Consider the following 17,817-nt stretch of genomic DNA (forward strand, 5'->3'; position numbering starts at 1 on the left):
ATTACATCGAAAAATAAATCGAATCCAAGTGTGGAAATAGAGTTTGGTTTCATTTTTGAATGTCCTCCTAAGAGGACATCGGTAGTCAAAGGGTTAAAGAAACAAAATTCTATTTCAAGATCATAGTCGAATGCGTTTAGAACAAACATTCAGGCTTTATGCCGTAAATTTGATACATTTTGTCACGTCACGTTGTTAACAAGTTATGTCTAAATATCACAGTTTTCATGATTGCAAAGATAAAATGGTTGGTAACGGTTAAAAGTTTGCATTAATTTTCTTACATTTTATTGAAAATCACATAGAACTCTTACAATGCATCATTATAAAAGTTTGAATTAAAATCACTTGCCCAATTGCGACTGCGTTCAACAATGCAAAAGGAGCCAAAAGTAACCGCAATGGTTAATAATAAAACAAAACAACATTTTTCCCACCTCGCCAAAACTTGTCAGTCAAAGTCGAAATGAGGTGAACGAGTAAATGAGTAATAAGTGCAATGAATGAATAACAAATACTGCGGCTGAGTGTGTGTGAATTAGTTTCAATTTACAAAGTAAGGCAGACAAGTTACCATGTTTCGAAATGAGTGCAAGAGCAAGAGAGGGAGAGGGAGAGAGAGAAGAACAAACAATAATCATGGAAATGTGGTTTAGTAGTTGTCAACACTGAAATACAGTTATGGGCATATATAAAAAATGTCAGATCAACAAGAAAACCAACAACAACAACAAAAGAAGTCAGTAATAATAACTGTTCAAGCAGCAGCAGCATTAATACCTACGCCAACGAAAGAAAAATCTAACAATGGCTCAAACAAATAACAGGTTTTTAGCACTCACTCATTTATTTGTCTGCTTCATCTTCATTGTTTGAAGATTTAAAAGCATGTCTATTATTTGTTGAGAAAATTTCATTTTAGCTTGAAAAAAAAACGAAAACAAGTAATAAATATAATGTTGCCGTTTGCCCATAAAATCCATTTTTATTTGTAAATTTTGTTTTATATGAGGTGTTGCTTACTTTTTGCCTTTGGTCTTTGTTAGCATATTTTGGATAAAGTCACTTTCATTGTTTGCTATTTAGAGGTTTTGCCATAATTGGCATTACATGTTTTGTGTTTCTTTAAAAAATAATGGGGGGGGGCTTCTTTAGCGCCTTCACCCAAGGCTGGGTGAGGGGAAATTGAAGACATGAATGATAACAATGAATTTGCCAGAGGCTTTTTATGGCTCATGAGCGAATACCTTACGCATTATTCGCATGTTTTGTTTTTATTTTCACATTGTTGCAAAATTCAAAATAGGTCTTTGTTTTATTAGGTGACTTTTTAATGGATATGGTGTGACGAATGGTGGGATGGAGTTGGGATGATATGTAGTAGGCATTTCGCAGATTATTTACAATGAAAAGGTAGTAAATAAACAGTGTTAACATAATAATAAAATGCCTAAGACAATGGGATATAAATATTCGTTCCAAAGCTTTTTAATTTTTTTTTCACATTTTGTCGATTTGATTTTTTTTTCGAATTTGAAAATGATCGCTTACTGAATTTAACAATAAACATACATCCACGCAAAGAAAAAAAGGTTGGGAAAACGTGTACCGAAAATGTTTTTCTTTTCTTAGAGTTTTTTGAATTTCTTTGAGAATCACCAAAAATTTTTTTGTTACAAAATATTTATTTTTGCAATAGAACAAATAATTTTTGATTCAAAAACACAGTTCATTTAGTTTATATCAAGCACTGTTCTTTTCTGACTATAAGACGCATTTTGAAGTTTCATAGTAAAAATTTAATATAATCGTATTTAATGTCAAACATATTTTCTGAATCTTCCGAACATTTATGGCATATAGGTAAAAATATATGTATAAACATGTACACGGATGAAAAAGACTGTTTTTCATATGTGTGGCTATAAACATTATATGTTTGGAACACAATATTTTTGAGTGCAAGCATATAATGTTCATAAACTAGCATAACATGTTTGGGACATATATGTTAATATGTTAGAACATATTATGTTTGGGACAAAAAGTGTTTGTAAATATAATATGCTTGGATGCAAACATATATTAATTTAGAAATAGCCTATAAACATATATGTGTTTAGTAGCTTGGATCGCTATTTAACAGGGAGCGATATTGAATTAAGTTGGTGGTTGTTGCTTGTTATTACAAAATTAACATTTTATTTTTCCTTGGGCAATTGATCAGCTACTTCTTTGATCCTTACAAACTGTGTGGTCCGCTGTTCGAATCCCCGTCCGGCAAAAGTTAAAATTAAAATAAAAAAAATCATAAAATTGAATAATTTCTTCTACAATGTTTGTATTACAGAAAAAGGTGCTAAGAACTAAAAAATCTCGTGGAAGTGAGAAAGATGTCGGGGAATATACAATTGGGCAGAAACAAAATTTTGAGCATTCAGGTCGAAAACCTATGTTGTTAGCACCTATATTACCTGTTTATTTTCATAATTCATTATGATTGTAAATATATAAATAAATAAATAAAATTTTGAGCATAATATTGTTTGGGAGAATTTTTTTTAAGCATATACTATTTTTGGGTGCAAAATGCTTCCAAACATATTATATGGTCACATAATAACATATTGTTTTTTGGAAGACAACATTATTGAATTTGGATGCAAAAATACAAAATGTTTGGAACTTAGACTACCCAAACATATATTGTTTAGAACAATATGCTTTCAAACATATTATATATTGGTAGAGATCAAACATATAAATGTTTGGGCAATACCCAAAAATGTATATGCTTGAAGCAAAATATGTTTGGGAGTATATGTTACAGAAGCGATTTTTTGTGAGGGTGTATATACGGCCGTAAGTTCGACCAGGCCGAAGCTTATGTACCCTCCACCATGGATTGCGTAGAAACTTCTACTGAAGACTGTCATCCACAATCGAATTACTTGGGTTACGGTAACACTTACCGATGTCAAGGTATCTTAAAACTTCCTAACACCGTCTTCTAAATTGCAAGGTAGTCCATACGTTGTATATATTAAACTAAAAAAGGTCGATTAAATACGTATATATAAGTTTAAAGTTTCTATAGAAATAAAATTTTGATAAAATAATATTTTGACAACATTTTCTACACTCTTAGAAAAATATGTTTTTCATATGTTCCGATATAAACAAAATGTGTTTCGGGCACAATTTTAAAACACAATATATTTAAGTGCAAACAAGGAATGTTCCTAAACTAACACTAAATGTTTGGGACAGCTATGTTAATATGTTAGAATATATTATGTTTGGGGCATGAATGTTTCATAAAAATCATATGTGTGAATGCAAACATATATAAATTTACAAATTTCGACTAAACATACATATCTTGTGATATTTTATTCAAAGCGACAGAGAGAGTATAGAGAAAGAAATAGAGATGGAAACCGGGAGAGTTGACGGGAGAGTCCACGTGGCAAACAAATGTATGTTTCTGTTAAATAATGTTATGTTTCCTTGGGCTCGTGGGCGCTGCAAGCTATGCTATATAAGTGTAACTTATAACGATAATTATCTACTGGTGACTATAACAGCTACGTAGTCCAGTGGGTAGTTTGTTGGCTTACAAACTGTATAGTCCTCGGTTCGATTCTCCGTGCAGGCGAAAGGTAAAATTTAAAAAATTTATAAAAGTGAATAATTTCTTCAACATTATTTGTATTACAGAAAAAGGTGTCAAGAACTAAAATATTTCGAGGAAGTGAAAATTACGAGTATGTTAGGCAATGAGCACAATCGTCTTTGGGAAAAATTCTTCCAAGCATATAATATTTTTGGGCTCAAAATGCTTCCAAACATATGATATGTTCACATAAAACAAACATATTAATGTTTCGGCAGTATCCAATAATATATGTGCTTCCTGCAAAATATGGTTATTAGCGGCCTTATACTAACACCACGTTGCAAATTTCAACCGGATCGGATGAATTTTGCTCCTCCAAGAGGCTCCGGAGGACAAATCTGGGGATCGATTTATATGGGGGCTACCGGTCCACTGATGTGGACCAATTTTTGCATAGTTATTAAAGACCATATACTAACGCCATGTACCAAATTTCAGCCGGATCGGATGAAATTTGGTTCTCTTAGAGGCTCCGCAAGCCAAATCGGGGGATCGGTTTATATGGGGGCTATATGTAATTATGGACCGATATGGACCAATTTTTGCATGGTTGTTAGAGACCATATACCAACACCATGTACCAAATTTCAGCCGGATCGGATGAAATTTGCTTCTCTTAGAGGATCCGCAAGCCAAATTTTGGGGACCGTTTATATGGGGGCTATACGTAAAAGTGGACCGATATGGCCCATTTGCAATACCATCCGACCTACATCAATAACAACTACTTGTGCCAAGTTTCAAGTCGATAGCTTGTTTCGTTCGGAAGTTGGCGTGATTTCAACAGACGGGCGGACATGCTCAGATCAACTCAGAATTTCACCACGACCCAGAATATTTATGGGGTCTTAGAGCAATATTTCGATGTGTTACAAACGGAATGACAAAGTTAATATACCCCCCATCATATGGTGGAGGGTATAAAAATGGAGTGTTTTGTAGCATTTCAACCAATGTTACCGTTGTGCCACTACTTGCAATCGGTGAAACTTTTGTGTCATTTTTTGTTGTGTCATTAAATGCCATTCTTTTTACATTTATGTGCCACCTTTTTGTCATACTTAAATTCATGTATACTGTAATATTTTTAGTACAATTTGATGCCAAACCCCCTTAAGATTACGGAAACGATCGGTGTTCTCAGAAATAAGCCAGTTTACGAGTCGAATATTCTATTTGTGCGCAATTTTTCTTTTTTTACCGCAATGTGGATACGTGTACCGCCTAAAAGTATGAATGGAAAATTTTCTTTACTAACCGAATTAATTTCCTGAATATTAAATTTCAATGAAACGGAGATAAAGTGGTTGTGAGATTTGGGAGCATCTAAATTGAAAGAAACTTATTTCAGAATTCCACTCTAAAACACTGATGTAAATCAGGGATGGAAAATGCAGTACTATAGTACTTTTTTCAATACTTTTTCACCCTGGTCAGTACCTTAGTACCCCCGCGAATGATTTGGTATTTTTTGTGTACATTCTTGTGCCGATATCAAATTTATGGTACAATAGTTTTGACAAAATATTTTAATATTTTACAAAAATTTTTGTTTCTTCAGAGAGTTTTCTCAAAACTTTATTTCAACAGAAATCTCCCTCAAAATGCCCTCTTTTTGGAAATTTTATTTTATTTTTTAAAAATGTTGTATTCTTTATTTCTATAAAAATTTTTTTACTAAAATTTTTATTTCTATAGAAAATTTGTCAAAACTTTATTTCTATAGAAAACGTTGTCAAAATTTTTATTTCTGTAGAAAACATTGTGAAATTTTTTTATTTCTGTAGAAAACCTTGTGAAAATTTTATTTCTATAGAAAATCTTGTTAAAATTTTTATTCCTATAGAAAGTTTTGTCAAAACTTAATATCTATAGAAAATTTTTGTCAAAAAATATTTTCATTTATCTACAGAAATTTTGTAAGCGGATATGAAACTAAACAAGAAAAAGTATTTAAAATTGAGGAGTTATCAAACAAAATTTTATTTTCTTTAAAATTCAGTCTAAAGGAGCTCTTGACAATAGTCTTCGAATGGAATCGGATGTTGAAATTTAGTGAAAAGTACTTTTTCGCATAAAAATATACTTTTTATGTGCTTTCTTAAAAAGTGTATTTTCCATTCCTGATGTAAATACGTTTAAGTGTAACTTTTTCAATATGAAAAGGTGTGCCATTTCCGTAAAATGAGTGTGCCACCTTTTATGACGAGTGACACTTTTTGTGCCACTTTTTACAGATAAAGTGGTTGTGAAATTTGTGAGCATCTAAGTTGAAAGAAACTTGTTTCAGAATTCCACTATAAAACACTGATATAAATGCTTTTCTATTTGAAAAGGTGTGCCACTTTCGTAAAATGAGTGTGCCACCTTTTATGACAAGTGACACTTTTTGTGACACTTTTTGTGCCACTTTTTAGAAATACGCAACGGTAACGTTGGTTTCAACTGCATACATTTAGAAAAGCATTTGATTTTAAGAGGAAGAAAGGTACATTAAATTATAATGGAAAATACATTTAAATTTAAAAGAAATGAATACGCGTAACGTCGAAATAGCTACACCAAACTAGAATCCACTGTTTGCCATGTTCTTTCGTATTTTATTCTATCAATTTAATAAATTAAACAACAAACTCAATTTCATTTTCACTTATTAAACAAAAATGGTCAGTGGGCAATACAAAAACCTGTCATCGTCAATTATCAAAGCAACAACAAAAATCTATTATCACATTCCCAAAGGAGGGCAGTATTAAAAAAAAAAAAACATACCTAATAGTCAATGTTTTCTATTAACCATAGAAGCAGTTATGGTAAAAACCACTTTGGATTTTAGAGACGCAAAACACACCACAAAAAAAATAAGAAAACCTTATGGAAAATGCCGGTTGACTGGCCAATGGATGAATGGATCACTCTCGATAGAGAAAAACATTTTATGACAGCAAACAGAAAAAAATTAACATTGATCCAAATTGTAATCGCCTTATAAATTTCATATATGGTCTAAAAATTTTGGCTCTTCGCGCCTTCTCCTTTTAGGAGGGAACAGTTTTGTTTTTTTTTTTTCTAGCTTAGAAATTGAAATTTCTTGTACTTACCAGGCAACTTGAGTGGTGTTGGACTGGCCAAATATTGTTTGTGGGCCAACAACAGCACTATGGCAACAATAATCCAATTCATATTGGCCAATTATTTGAAACTGATGGTGGTGGTATGATGAGTGTTACTACAGCAATTGCTGATGTTGATAGCTTCCAGATGATGTCGTCTCTGGTACTGGGGTGCGGCGGTATAATTAGGGTCTTTCTATATGATGCTTGTTTCTATTCTTCAATTGGATGTAGGTTGTTTCTTATTCCCCGTTGTATTATGACGCCTTGGTCTTATGTTGTATACAACAAAAGACTTGGCCTTTTTTTATGTCAATATTTCTGTTTTTGCGTTTTGTGTTTTTTTCTCTAAAATTCTAAAACAGGTTTGAGTTTGCTGCTAATGGCATTTGATTGAGTAGTTGTCGTGGTTGTGATGGCCACAACTTCTCTCAAGCCGTTTCCAAATGAAGTTTTCTCGATTTTGTTTCCTTTAACTTGAATATTGACATTTCATAAATTGAACAAATTCAAATTTATTGAATCAATAATAGATGGACGACGACGCCATCATCATTATCATCTTCTGGTTTGCTTCACTTTCGTCGTGATTAATTAGTAATGGTACATTTCGCCAACGTTTATAATTTGAAATGCTTTCTTCCTTGAATTATTCTGATGATGACGTCTTGTAAACATTTCTGTTGAAATTTTTATTTATTATAAGATTTTTCTTTTCTGATATTTTTTATTTTGGCAGCAACATATGTATGTATTTCTATAATTTTCGTATTTTTTTATTTGATTTCTCTTGGCTTCTCTGTTATATTTGATATATTTTTTCATAATATTTTCTAAGTTGCTATTTTGATTGATTGGCAAGGTGTGACCAATTGATTAGCATGAAGTTGAAGCAATCTGCAATGATAAATAAAAAATAATAATATATAAAGAAGATCCATTATATTGTATTGATTTTTATATCTATGTTAAAATTTCAAATACAATATTTAAAAATATGGCAGTGAGGGTGCTAATTTAAAAGTATTAATTAACATCCCCTGTGTATGCAAGGTTAATAGTTGTAAGTTTAAAAATCTTGTTGTTTTTTGTCATGGTCACCAAGACAATAATACAAATAAGAATATTCGTCCGTAAAGTTTTTCACTCATTACTCACAAATCAGTACGAGAATTAAAATTGGGAAATTTATCTTTTATCTTTCCTTTTATATCCTCAAGAAATTAAATTGGGAAACCAGCATATATGAGGGCTATATCAAGCACTTACCGCTATAATCCAAATTTCACATTTCTTTGTATGCACCTAACATACCTTTTGGAATTTCGGGCAAATCGTTAACATATTAATAACATAATTAGCATGCTTCATAATCCATGTTAAGTTTTTCATTATCTGTTATGTGTTTATGTTAATTCTAGCATTAACATAAATTAAGATAATCCCTTTTATATGTTACTAACATTGTTCTCCATACTCAAATGGTAATCTCCCAAACACAATGTTAACTTCATGTATCTCACATTAAGTGACAAACATACTTATAACCACAAAAATATAACCACAATTTTTCCAAATGTAGTTGTAATTTAATTTTAAAACATATTCAATTAAAAATTTAATTTATTCAAATATTTTTTAATCAACATGACATAAAACTCCATTGTTTTATTAAAAAGAGGAGATCTTTTATTAGGTCATAACCTCTAAATTTGGCAGCAAACAATTACACGCAAAAAAATAATTCTTTACTCCCAAACGAAATTTTAGACAAACAAAGTTCGTTTCTCATTTGCTTTTCGCTGTAAGGAAGTGTATTTGGAAGAAAAGTATATACTTTTTGTGATAAACGTTTATTCTTTTCCAGGATGTCAAAACAATTTCATAAAGACTAACTCAAAAAACAACATTGTTTTCTGTCTAATTGCATTTTCCCTCACATCGTTCTCACATCCACGAGGTTTTTTAGTTCTTAACACCTTTTCCTGTAATACCAACAATGTAGAAGAAATTATACGATTTTTTAAATTTTAAATTTTTTTTACCTTTCGCCTGGACGGAGAATCGAACCGAGGACCATGCACTTTGTGAGCCAACACACTAACCACAGAGCTATGTACCTGTTATGATCACCAATAGATAATTATCCATATAAATTATATTTATATAGCTTAGCTTGCGGCGCCCACGAACCGAATAAACAAAGTTTATTTAACAGGAACAAACCTTTAGTTTGGCACCGTGGAGCAGTGGTTGCTACGTCCGACTTGCATGCCAAGGGTCGTGGGTTCGATCCCTGCTTCGACCAAAATTTTTTTTTGTTTTTTTTTTTTTACATATATTCCAGATATGTTCGGAAGATTCCGAAAAAAAATTCAACATTACATTGTACTATGTTAAATTTTGAACTGTAAAATGTGTCTTATTAAAGACCTAAAGTCAGAAAAGAACAGTGTTTGATATAAACGAAATGGACTGTGTTGTTGTTTCAAAAATAACTTTTTTTATTGAAAAAATAAAAATTTTGTAACAAACGAATTTTTTGGTGATAAAAATTTAAAATTTTCGAAGCAATTCAAAAAACTCTAACAAAAGAAAAACGTTTTCGGTACACGTTTTCCAAACGTTTTTTTTCTTTGCGTGTACTGTCACCAATGTTTGTTAGTCTAAAATGTCGAACAGCATTTGACACCGATGAATCATTTATGTAAGAATCTATAGTCTATGCCACAAGCTGGTGCCCAGAGCACTGTTTTTTCGTAAATCTTAACCTTTTCTGTAGGCCTTGAGAAAACATATTTTTACATGGCTTAAAATTGGTGCACCGCACCATGGTGCATTGGTAAATATCCCTTTTTCTTACGCTATATTCAAGCACACATTTCTTTTCTTCATTAGTTTTTGCAAAACTTTTCACCGTTCACACTTAGTTAGGAATAAAATCCTCAATCATATATAAGCTGAGAGATTCTGGATTCTATTGTTTACTACTCTTTCAACTCATACCTGAAATATGAGAGATATTTTCTTAGTGTTTTCCTTGAAGCAAATCGAATCAAACTTCAATTTTCCGGTTTCTTCACTGCCACCCTCTAAACTTTTCCAAATTCTACAATAATTTCATAATAATGATCTCCAAAAAATTATGTTCCGAAAACTTTCTAAAACAAAACCAAAAAAAAACGAAAAGTTATTATTCTGTAAATGACTTTTCCCCTCTTCCCTTCCACAACTCAAGCGAATATCAAAGTGAGAACAAAAAAAAAAACCAAAACAAATCAGCTTGAAATTGAGCAGTAATGCGCGTAACTTAATATCGAATCAAATTTCACTTCCGCCCATGGCCATTTTCCGTCCAAAACAGCAACAAAAACCTATCTCGTTAGCCATCCAATAGTCAATCATCTGCCCTTGGTTTATCACACAAAATAATATTTCATAATGAAATGGAACAACAATAAGAACGAGAAAAAAATGAAAATTGCAAAAATAAAACAACTGGAAAAATGGACTAAGGGAAAATAAAAATTGCGCCCCATCCGCTCCCCATTCCGTGTCGTCTTGCTTATCTCAATCGCATTGGGAAGATAACAAAACTAAAAGCAATTTATCATGGTACATCCCAGGCACATCACTTACACACACTTATAGCTTAGGTCCAGGAATTACGGGGCCTAAATCATTGTCTTGTCTTGTTGTTCAACTGTTGGGGATATTGAGGAGGATTCTATGAGCAGCGACAGGTTGTTTATCATTACAAGGGACAAATGGAACACTCGACATTTGGCTTCCCCAACCATGGATGAAGCTTTAGCAAAACCTTTGTGATTATTTTCTTATTCGAATATTTGTTTTTTTGTTTGCCCACAGGTATATGCAGGAGTTTATACAACCTTTGGCCTCTATTTATTTATGTATGTACAAGGGTCTTTCCTGTGTCAGTCTCTGTCTCACTCCCTCTCACACACTTACCCTCTCAGAGATTTGACAAAAAACACGAAAATTGAAACATTTTAAATTCCCCCACCTCTTAAAACAAGAGCATGGCAATTTGACAGCATGACTATATTTTCATGCAATTTAAAAATCATACACTGTTAAAAATAAATTGAAGGAAAGCTATAAACACAACTTTGCATTTAAATTAGCGACAAAGATTAAATATAAAGGGGTTCATTGAGTATTGCAAGAGAAACAATTAACACAAATAGCACATTTAATACACAACTCTAAAGATTGTAGTTATTGTGGTCTGTGGGTATACATAACGGGTGCACAGAAAATTAATCCCATTAGCTCTCAAAAATCAGTGAGAGTGTATGAGAAGTTTCACTCTGTAATTTTATTAACCACTCTGCAGCCGAGGTTGACCAATTTTAACAATATAACTGGCGTGGGGTCCAGCTCATTTCTAAACTTATATCCTACGTTAGCATTTCTGATCAAAAAAATTGTGGCCATATTTTCCATAAAAACATTTGGTTATTAAGCAAACACTGACCGATGTGCGAAGATAAACAGAAAAGGTACTGAGAGCGGAGAGATCGATGTTTCATACTTTAGGAAGATACACACGAAAATGTATTTTGCGGTGTCTGTCAAACTACGACGTCAGCTATAGAGGGTTAAAATTCGTATATTTTCAAATAAAATTCCTGTATTTTTCAAACTTTTTTCTCTTATTTCCAATATAATTTAAAAAGGTCATATTTAATTAAAAAACAGATCATTCACAGAAAAATAAATATAAAAAATGTATACGGTTTAATTTAACTTTGTTTTATTTCGATATTTTTGACTATGAAAAAATGTAAGAATAATGGCCTGTTCCTGTATATCGAACGAAAGCTTTCTTTCGTATTCCAAACGAAAGAAAATTGATTTTTGTTCTTTTATTTCGAAAGGCAAGTCACTTCATATTTTGTTGTCGAGTAATAAACGAACATATACAATAAGTGTCAAGAAAAAAGTAAAATGCATTGTTCACTGAATTCTCAGGCCAACAATTTAAAAATACTCATTTTTAATAATCAATGTATTCTCATACAAACGAATCGAACTTTCAAAAATAGAAAAACCCAAATTCATTCGAATTCGAGTGACTGCCTTTCTTTCGAACTGGTTTTCGTTTGATATACAGGAACAGGGCATAAATTGACGTTCTAAAGAATTTTCTTTTATTGAAAGATTCCTGTCGTCATTGAAAAGTTTATTTATAAGGAGAAAAACTTTGTACAAAAAAATCCATTACACATAATACAAAAATTGACTTGCTTTTGTTGCAAAAAATTTATTTTATTTTAGTTTATTTTCAAATTTTGTTAAGAAATTTGACCCAATTCAAAGAAATCTTCTTCATTCCAAGGGAATAAATTTCAATGTCCTTACAAATAAATTCCTTGCTAACTAAAGGAAAAGACAATTTTCGTAAACTAGTAGGAATGAGCTACGGAGTGGTTAGTATGACTATGATTTGTCACCAATGATTTCTTTTCTTTTAGTTTATTTTTACTTTTATGAGAAGAAAGAAAGATGATGAAATCGTTAGTTTAACAAAAAATAGAATGTAGTTCAATTCAATTTTCGCATGTGGTAGTTCATTTTTCCCATAACACAGTTTAGTTTTTTTTGTATCACCTTGTATCTTCTTCTGTGCATTTTTCCCCAATTTCCCTGATCTGAAAAATTCATGAACTAAACTTATATCGATATCCTTACAAATAAGTTCAATACAAACAGAAAGCAGAAGAACATTTTGTGTGATTCCAAAAATATTAAAAATGAACTACTGCATAGTAAATATGGTAATTTTTTTTTTTTTTTTGAGAAGCTATAATTTTATAAAGCTATTAAAAAATCGAGAAAAAATCCGGAAAAAGTCAGTTTCAATTTTTCAGACATTTCGGTTTGATTAATTAATAAATTTTCCGGCATTTTCATGTTCGTGAAGATACAATCCGCTCAAAATTAAATTTTGCTGGTTTGGTCAGAATTTCTTGTGAAAATATGAACTTTTAAGTTCTTAGATTATTTGTAAATCATGCATCATAGTTCATTTCATAAAACACTTAGCTTTGTACACCCACAGAAGGAATATGATCACCTCAACCCTGTTTCGAGAGCAAAATGTTATTTTTGGACGGAGAACATGTAACATGTTTGCGGCAACCATGTCATTTTCTCAAAAAGCATATGTCTGACTTCAAACCATGGATATGTTTGCCGAGACAACATTTTTGCGACAAAAATGTTCCATGGTTACCGTCCAAAAATAACATTTTGCTCTCGAAACATGGTTGAGGTGATCAAATTCCTTCTCTGCGTGTACCTGTGCAGTTAAATTTATGGCGATTTAGTTTCTGTAAAAAAGTATTGTCTTAGTGTTAGACATATTTTTCCCTCATTGCCATTTCGAGTACAAATTCGAAACATTTTGAGTAAGGATGGCACAATAAAATGGCACAAAGAGTGACACACTTTTTTAAAGTCCTATGTTTAATTTTTCCACCGAAAGATGCTTCAACAATTTGTGATATTACCATCCATTTAAAAATTTTCCCCAGTGTGAATATGGACAATCGCTTTTCGTTGCGAGTTTCACAATCTATGTTTGTGGCTTATTATGACCACTTTGGTAATACTATGAAGCATAGAGTCCAATTGCATATTGAGTTTGGTTAGGGATATGGAAGAGTACAACTTCATCTTCAGGGACTTAGATAAAAGTGAAGCACAAAAAGAAACTCGGTAAAATTCAAACACCAGGGAGACAAATGTTCGCCAATGCGATAGAGAGAAAAAGAACATTTGAAAATCGAAATAGAAATGGAAATGGAAACAACATGTGTAGCAATACTCTAGCAAATCTTGCTTGTCCATATCTCTTGAATAAAGCAATGACAAAAAAACACTGCCACTTCACACACTGGGAAACACAAAGAGGTTATGGTGTTCTTGGTGTTTCACTTTTTTGTTATTCTCTCGTTAGGCACAAGAATCATGAATTTTAAACTGTTTTTTAAACTGTTTTATAGCAATAATGAACTACATCATCCGAAAATTGAACTAAATTGTACTACACATTTTGTGATTTCCACAAGACATTTTTAAAACCAGGAAAATTGAATGCCTTGGCGTACTTTTTAACGGCGATTAACGAAATTAACCCTCCCATAGAAGAAAAAATGATCTAAAAGTAAAGAAAAAAATGATGGGCGTCAAATCATGACCATGTTAATCATACAGTAGTTCGTTCTTACTAATTTTGGAAATCGTAAGAAAATTTGATTTTGCTTTAGTTCATATTGAACTTATGTGTACGGTAATTGAACTTTATAACCTTGCTTACTTCATATAAAGTTTGAGACATACTTAAAAAAGAAAAATTTCATTGGACTGTGGAAAATTTCGCAAAAAATAATAAAATTTAATTTCAAGTAAATATTTTTTTGTTTTTCAATAAAAATAAGTTAAAATTAGCACTAGTTTGACTATGGAGTTTTTTTTTCAGTGTGGTAGCATCGACTCTTATTAAAATGTTTTTTTTTTTTATTAATGTTAAATTCGAATAAAATTTAAGCATTAGGAGATGGATGTATTTAAATGACATTTCCAAAATATAACTTACAGCAGGTTCTTCTGCTATACTTTGGTTTATGGGTGCACGTGTCATTTCTCAGATATATAAACTTTTTCATTATATTGCCACCTTAAAATACAATTATACACTGTTAGAAAAATATGTTTTTCATATGTTCTGATATAAACAAAATGTGTTTCGGGCACGATTTTAAACCACAATATATTTAAGTGCGAACATGTAATGTTCCTAAACTCACACTAAATGTTTGGGACATCTATGTTAATATGTTAGAATATATTATGTTTGGGGCATCAATGTTTCATAAAAGTCATATGTGTGAATACAAACATATATAAATTTACAAATTTCGACTAAACATACATATGTTGTGATATTTTATTCAAAGCGACAGAGAGAGTATAGAGAGAAATAGAGATGGAAACCGGGAGAGTTGACGAAAGATATCAATATAACACAGCAAAAGAGTCAAAAGAGAACAAATTCTATGAAACCGCTTGTATGTTGTTTCGGAAAACTGTTTTATGATAAGGCCAAAAATTTGATATGTTTAAGACTAAATATTATTTAATTTGAATAAAGAGAATATACATTCTGAACCAAGAGAATAGACATTTGAAAAACAAACAGCTTATGTTTTCGCCTTGAGAGCAGCATTTTATGCATGTGTGGACATGTGTTTTGTTTATCATTTTGGCATTATGGGCACAATTTTTTTCTTGGTGCGTTAAAAGAAATCAGGGGTCTTCATAAAAATAACGAAAGGGCACTATACTCTTTTTAGAGTTGGGACAGTAAAATGAAATAAGGAGGAAATAGTGAAAAATTACACAGTAAAATGTAAAAAAAAAACAAATTTTAGTTCCTCTTTATTAAAAAGTAGTCCACGAGGAGTTGACGGACACCATCAAATATAAAAGCGGGCATTAAGTTCGAGTTTTACAGCTAAAACAATTTAAAAAGTTTATTTTCTTTAAAATGAATTATTAAAGAAAAATAAAAGGAATTTTAGAGCGATGGTGTTAAATGCTAGTAAAAAACTGTTCACTCCTAAATAAATTTATGTTTATATTATAAAATTATGTATGTATGTTTATACTCGACTCCACGTTCTTCTTTTGTTAGTTTTTGAATTCCTTCCAAATTTTAAAGTTTTGTACAAAAACAGTTTTTTATTACAAGATTGTTATTTTTGCAATAAAAAATAATATTTTATCCAAAAATCAGTCAATTTCGTTTATATCAAGCACTGTTACTGACTATAAATCTTTAATAAGGCACATTTCGAAGTTTCATTTAAAAAAAATTAATATAGTATAAATATAAATGTGTAAATTAAAAAAAAAAAAAAAATGTTCGGTCGGAGCAGGGATTGAACCCACGACCCTTTGCATGCAAGGCAGACATGCTAATAACTACTCCACGTGGCAAACAAATGTATGTTTCTGTTAAATAATGTTATGTTTGCATGGGCTCGTGGGCGCTGCAAACTATGCTATATAAATGTAACTTAAAACGATAATTATCTACTGGTGACTATAACAGCTACGTAGCCCAGTGGATAGTGTGTTGGCTTACAAACTGTATGGTCCTCGGTTCGATTCTCCGTGCAGGCGAAAGGTAAAATTTAAAAAAATTTATAAAAGTGAATAATTTCTTCAACATTATTTGTATTACAGAGAAAGGTGCCAATAACTAAAAAATTTCGTGGAAGTGAAAATTACGAGTATGTTAGGGAATGAGCACAATCGTGTTTGGGAAAAATTCTTCCAAGCATATAATATTTTTGGCTCAAAATGCTCCCAAACATATAATATGTTCACATAAAACAAACATATTAATGTTTCGGCAGTATGCAATAATATATGTGCTTCCTGCAAAATATGTTTGGAACATATGTTAAAGAAGCGATTTTTTTTGAGAGTGTATAAATGTAGGAATAATAACATATCTAAAATATCTTCTTCCCCCACCAAATCTATGTTAAAGACTATGGGTATTTTCTGTAGTCAGCGATTAACATGTAGGTTTGTGTAGATTTATATCTGGAATTTTCTTTTCAGCAATTTACTAATACCCATTCATTCATCATATTGTCCTAAAGCTCATTGTAGTAATACGTAATAAAAATGTGAGATATTTTTAATTTAGCCCTTTTCAAGCCACTGTGCTCATTAAGATCTCCCATAATGCAATCAGCATATGTTAACCTGAGTGAGGAAACTTTGCAATGTTGTTGACGACAATCAGTTTGAAGATGATTTGCTTATATGTTAACATACAACAATGTCTTGTTAAGACTTTAAAACTGTTATCATCGTTTCTCTCTCTCTCCCTCTCACTATCCCTCTGTCATTCAATATGTCTCCATTAGATTATTCAAAACTCTGTAGTTAAGAAGCTTTGGCAATTGTTGAGAAAAACAATGAGAATGACTAAGAGAACATTTCATAAAATATGGTGTGGGAGTGGGGTAGGAAAGCACTCAGTCTCTTTTTCTATTATACTAACATAACTGAACTAATTTTTATAAAATAATAGAAAACAAGAATCTGTGGTAAAAAAATGATATTCTGAAGGTGGAAATGTGTTTCCTTTGTGGGCACGTTTAGCACAGACAAAATTCAAAAGAATCAGTGAGTTTTTTACGAATGTTAAAAAATAAAAGGGGCCGTTAATAAAAATTTTCATAAGACTATACACCAACTGAGTACACCTAACCCTATATGTGTCCGTCCTGACGTCTTCCTGTTCACCCCTCGATGTATTCAGGCTGGCGTTCATCCTTCTATGTTTCATGATTGGATAACCCCCGTGCTGCAATCTGCCATCTAACAGCACTATCGTAAAACATGTCATTTTTGAGGTTATGCATACTTCGAACGTTTTGACATAGCAGCACTATTTGTGTTGTTTACATCAACTTAAAGGATGGCTTAACTCAACAATAGTGCATCGATGAACTGAGTTCAATTTTTAGCGATGCAGCTGCGTCAAGGACCAGTGTTTATCGATGATACAGTAAATTCAACCGAGGTTTTAGTTCACTCCGAGACAAATTTCGTGAAGGACCTCCAAAATCAGTTGTTATTGCCAAAACCATTAACGCTGTGTGACAAGTAATATTACAAGATCGTCATGTGATCTATCGTGAGATCGAGGCATTAGTGGGACCAGCAAATATCACAAGGTCGTGGGTTCGATTCCTGCTTCGACCGAACACCAAAAAGTTTTTCAGCGGTGGATTATACCACCTCAATAATGCTGGTGACATTTCTGAGGGTTTCAAAGCTTCTCTAAGTGGTTTCACTGCAATGTGGAACGCCGTTCGGACTCGGCTATAAAAAGGGAGTCCCTTGTCATTGAGCTTAACATGGAATCCGGCAGCACTCAGTGATAAGAGAGAAGTTCACCAATGTGGTACC

The 17,817-nt window shown here is 32.0% G+C and overlaps 1 protein-coding gene across 3 annotated transcripts in view; it reads right to left on the bottom strand.

Annotated features, from left to right (window-relative positions):
- Kul (Kuzbanian-like) overlaps positions 1–17,817 on the bottom strand; it is a 793,173-nt gene that overhangs the window by 691,797 nt on the left and 83,559 nt on the right. For all 3 annotated transcript variants that reach the window (XM_075293591.1, XM_075293584.1, XM_075293599.1), the window contains one exon: positions 6,781–7,689. In XM_075293591.1, coding sequence (XP_075149706.1) covers positions 6,781–6,862 — 82 coding nt within the window. In that variant the 5' untranslated portion in view covers positions 6,863–7,689. The remainder of the gene's footprint in view (positions 1–6,780; positions 7,690–17,817) is intronic.

This window comes from Haematobia irritans, chromosome 1 (genome assembly GCF_050003625.1).
Source record: "Haematobia irritans isolate KBUSLIRL chromosome 1, ASM5000362v1, whole genome shotgun sequence".
Classification (NCBI taxonomy): Eukaryota; Metazoa; Arthropoda; class Insecta; order Diptera; family Muscidae; genus Haematobia; species Haematobia irritans.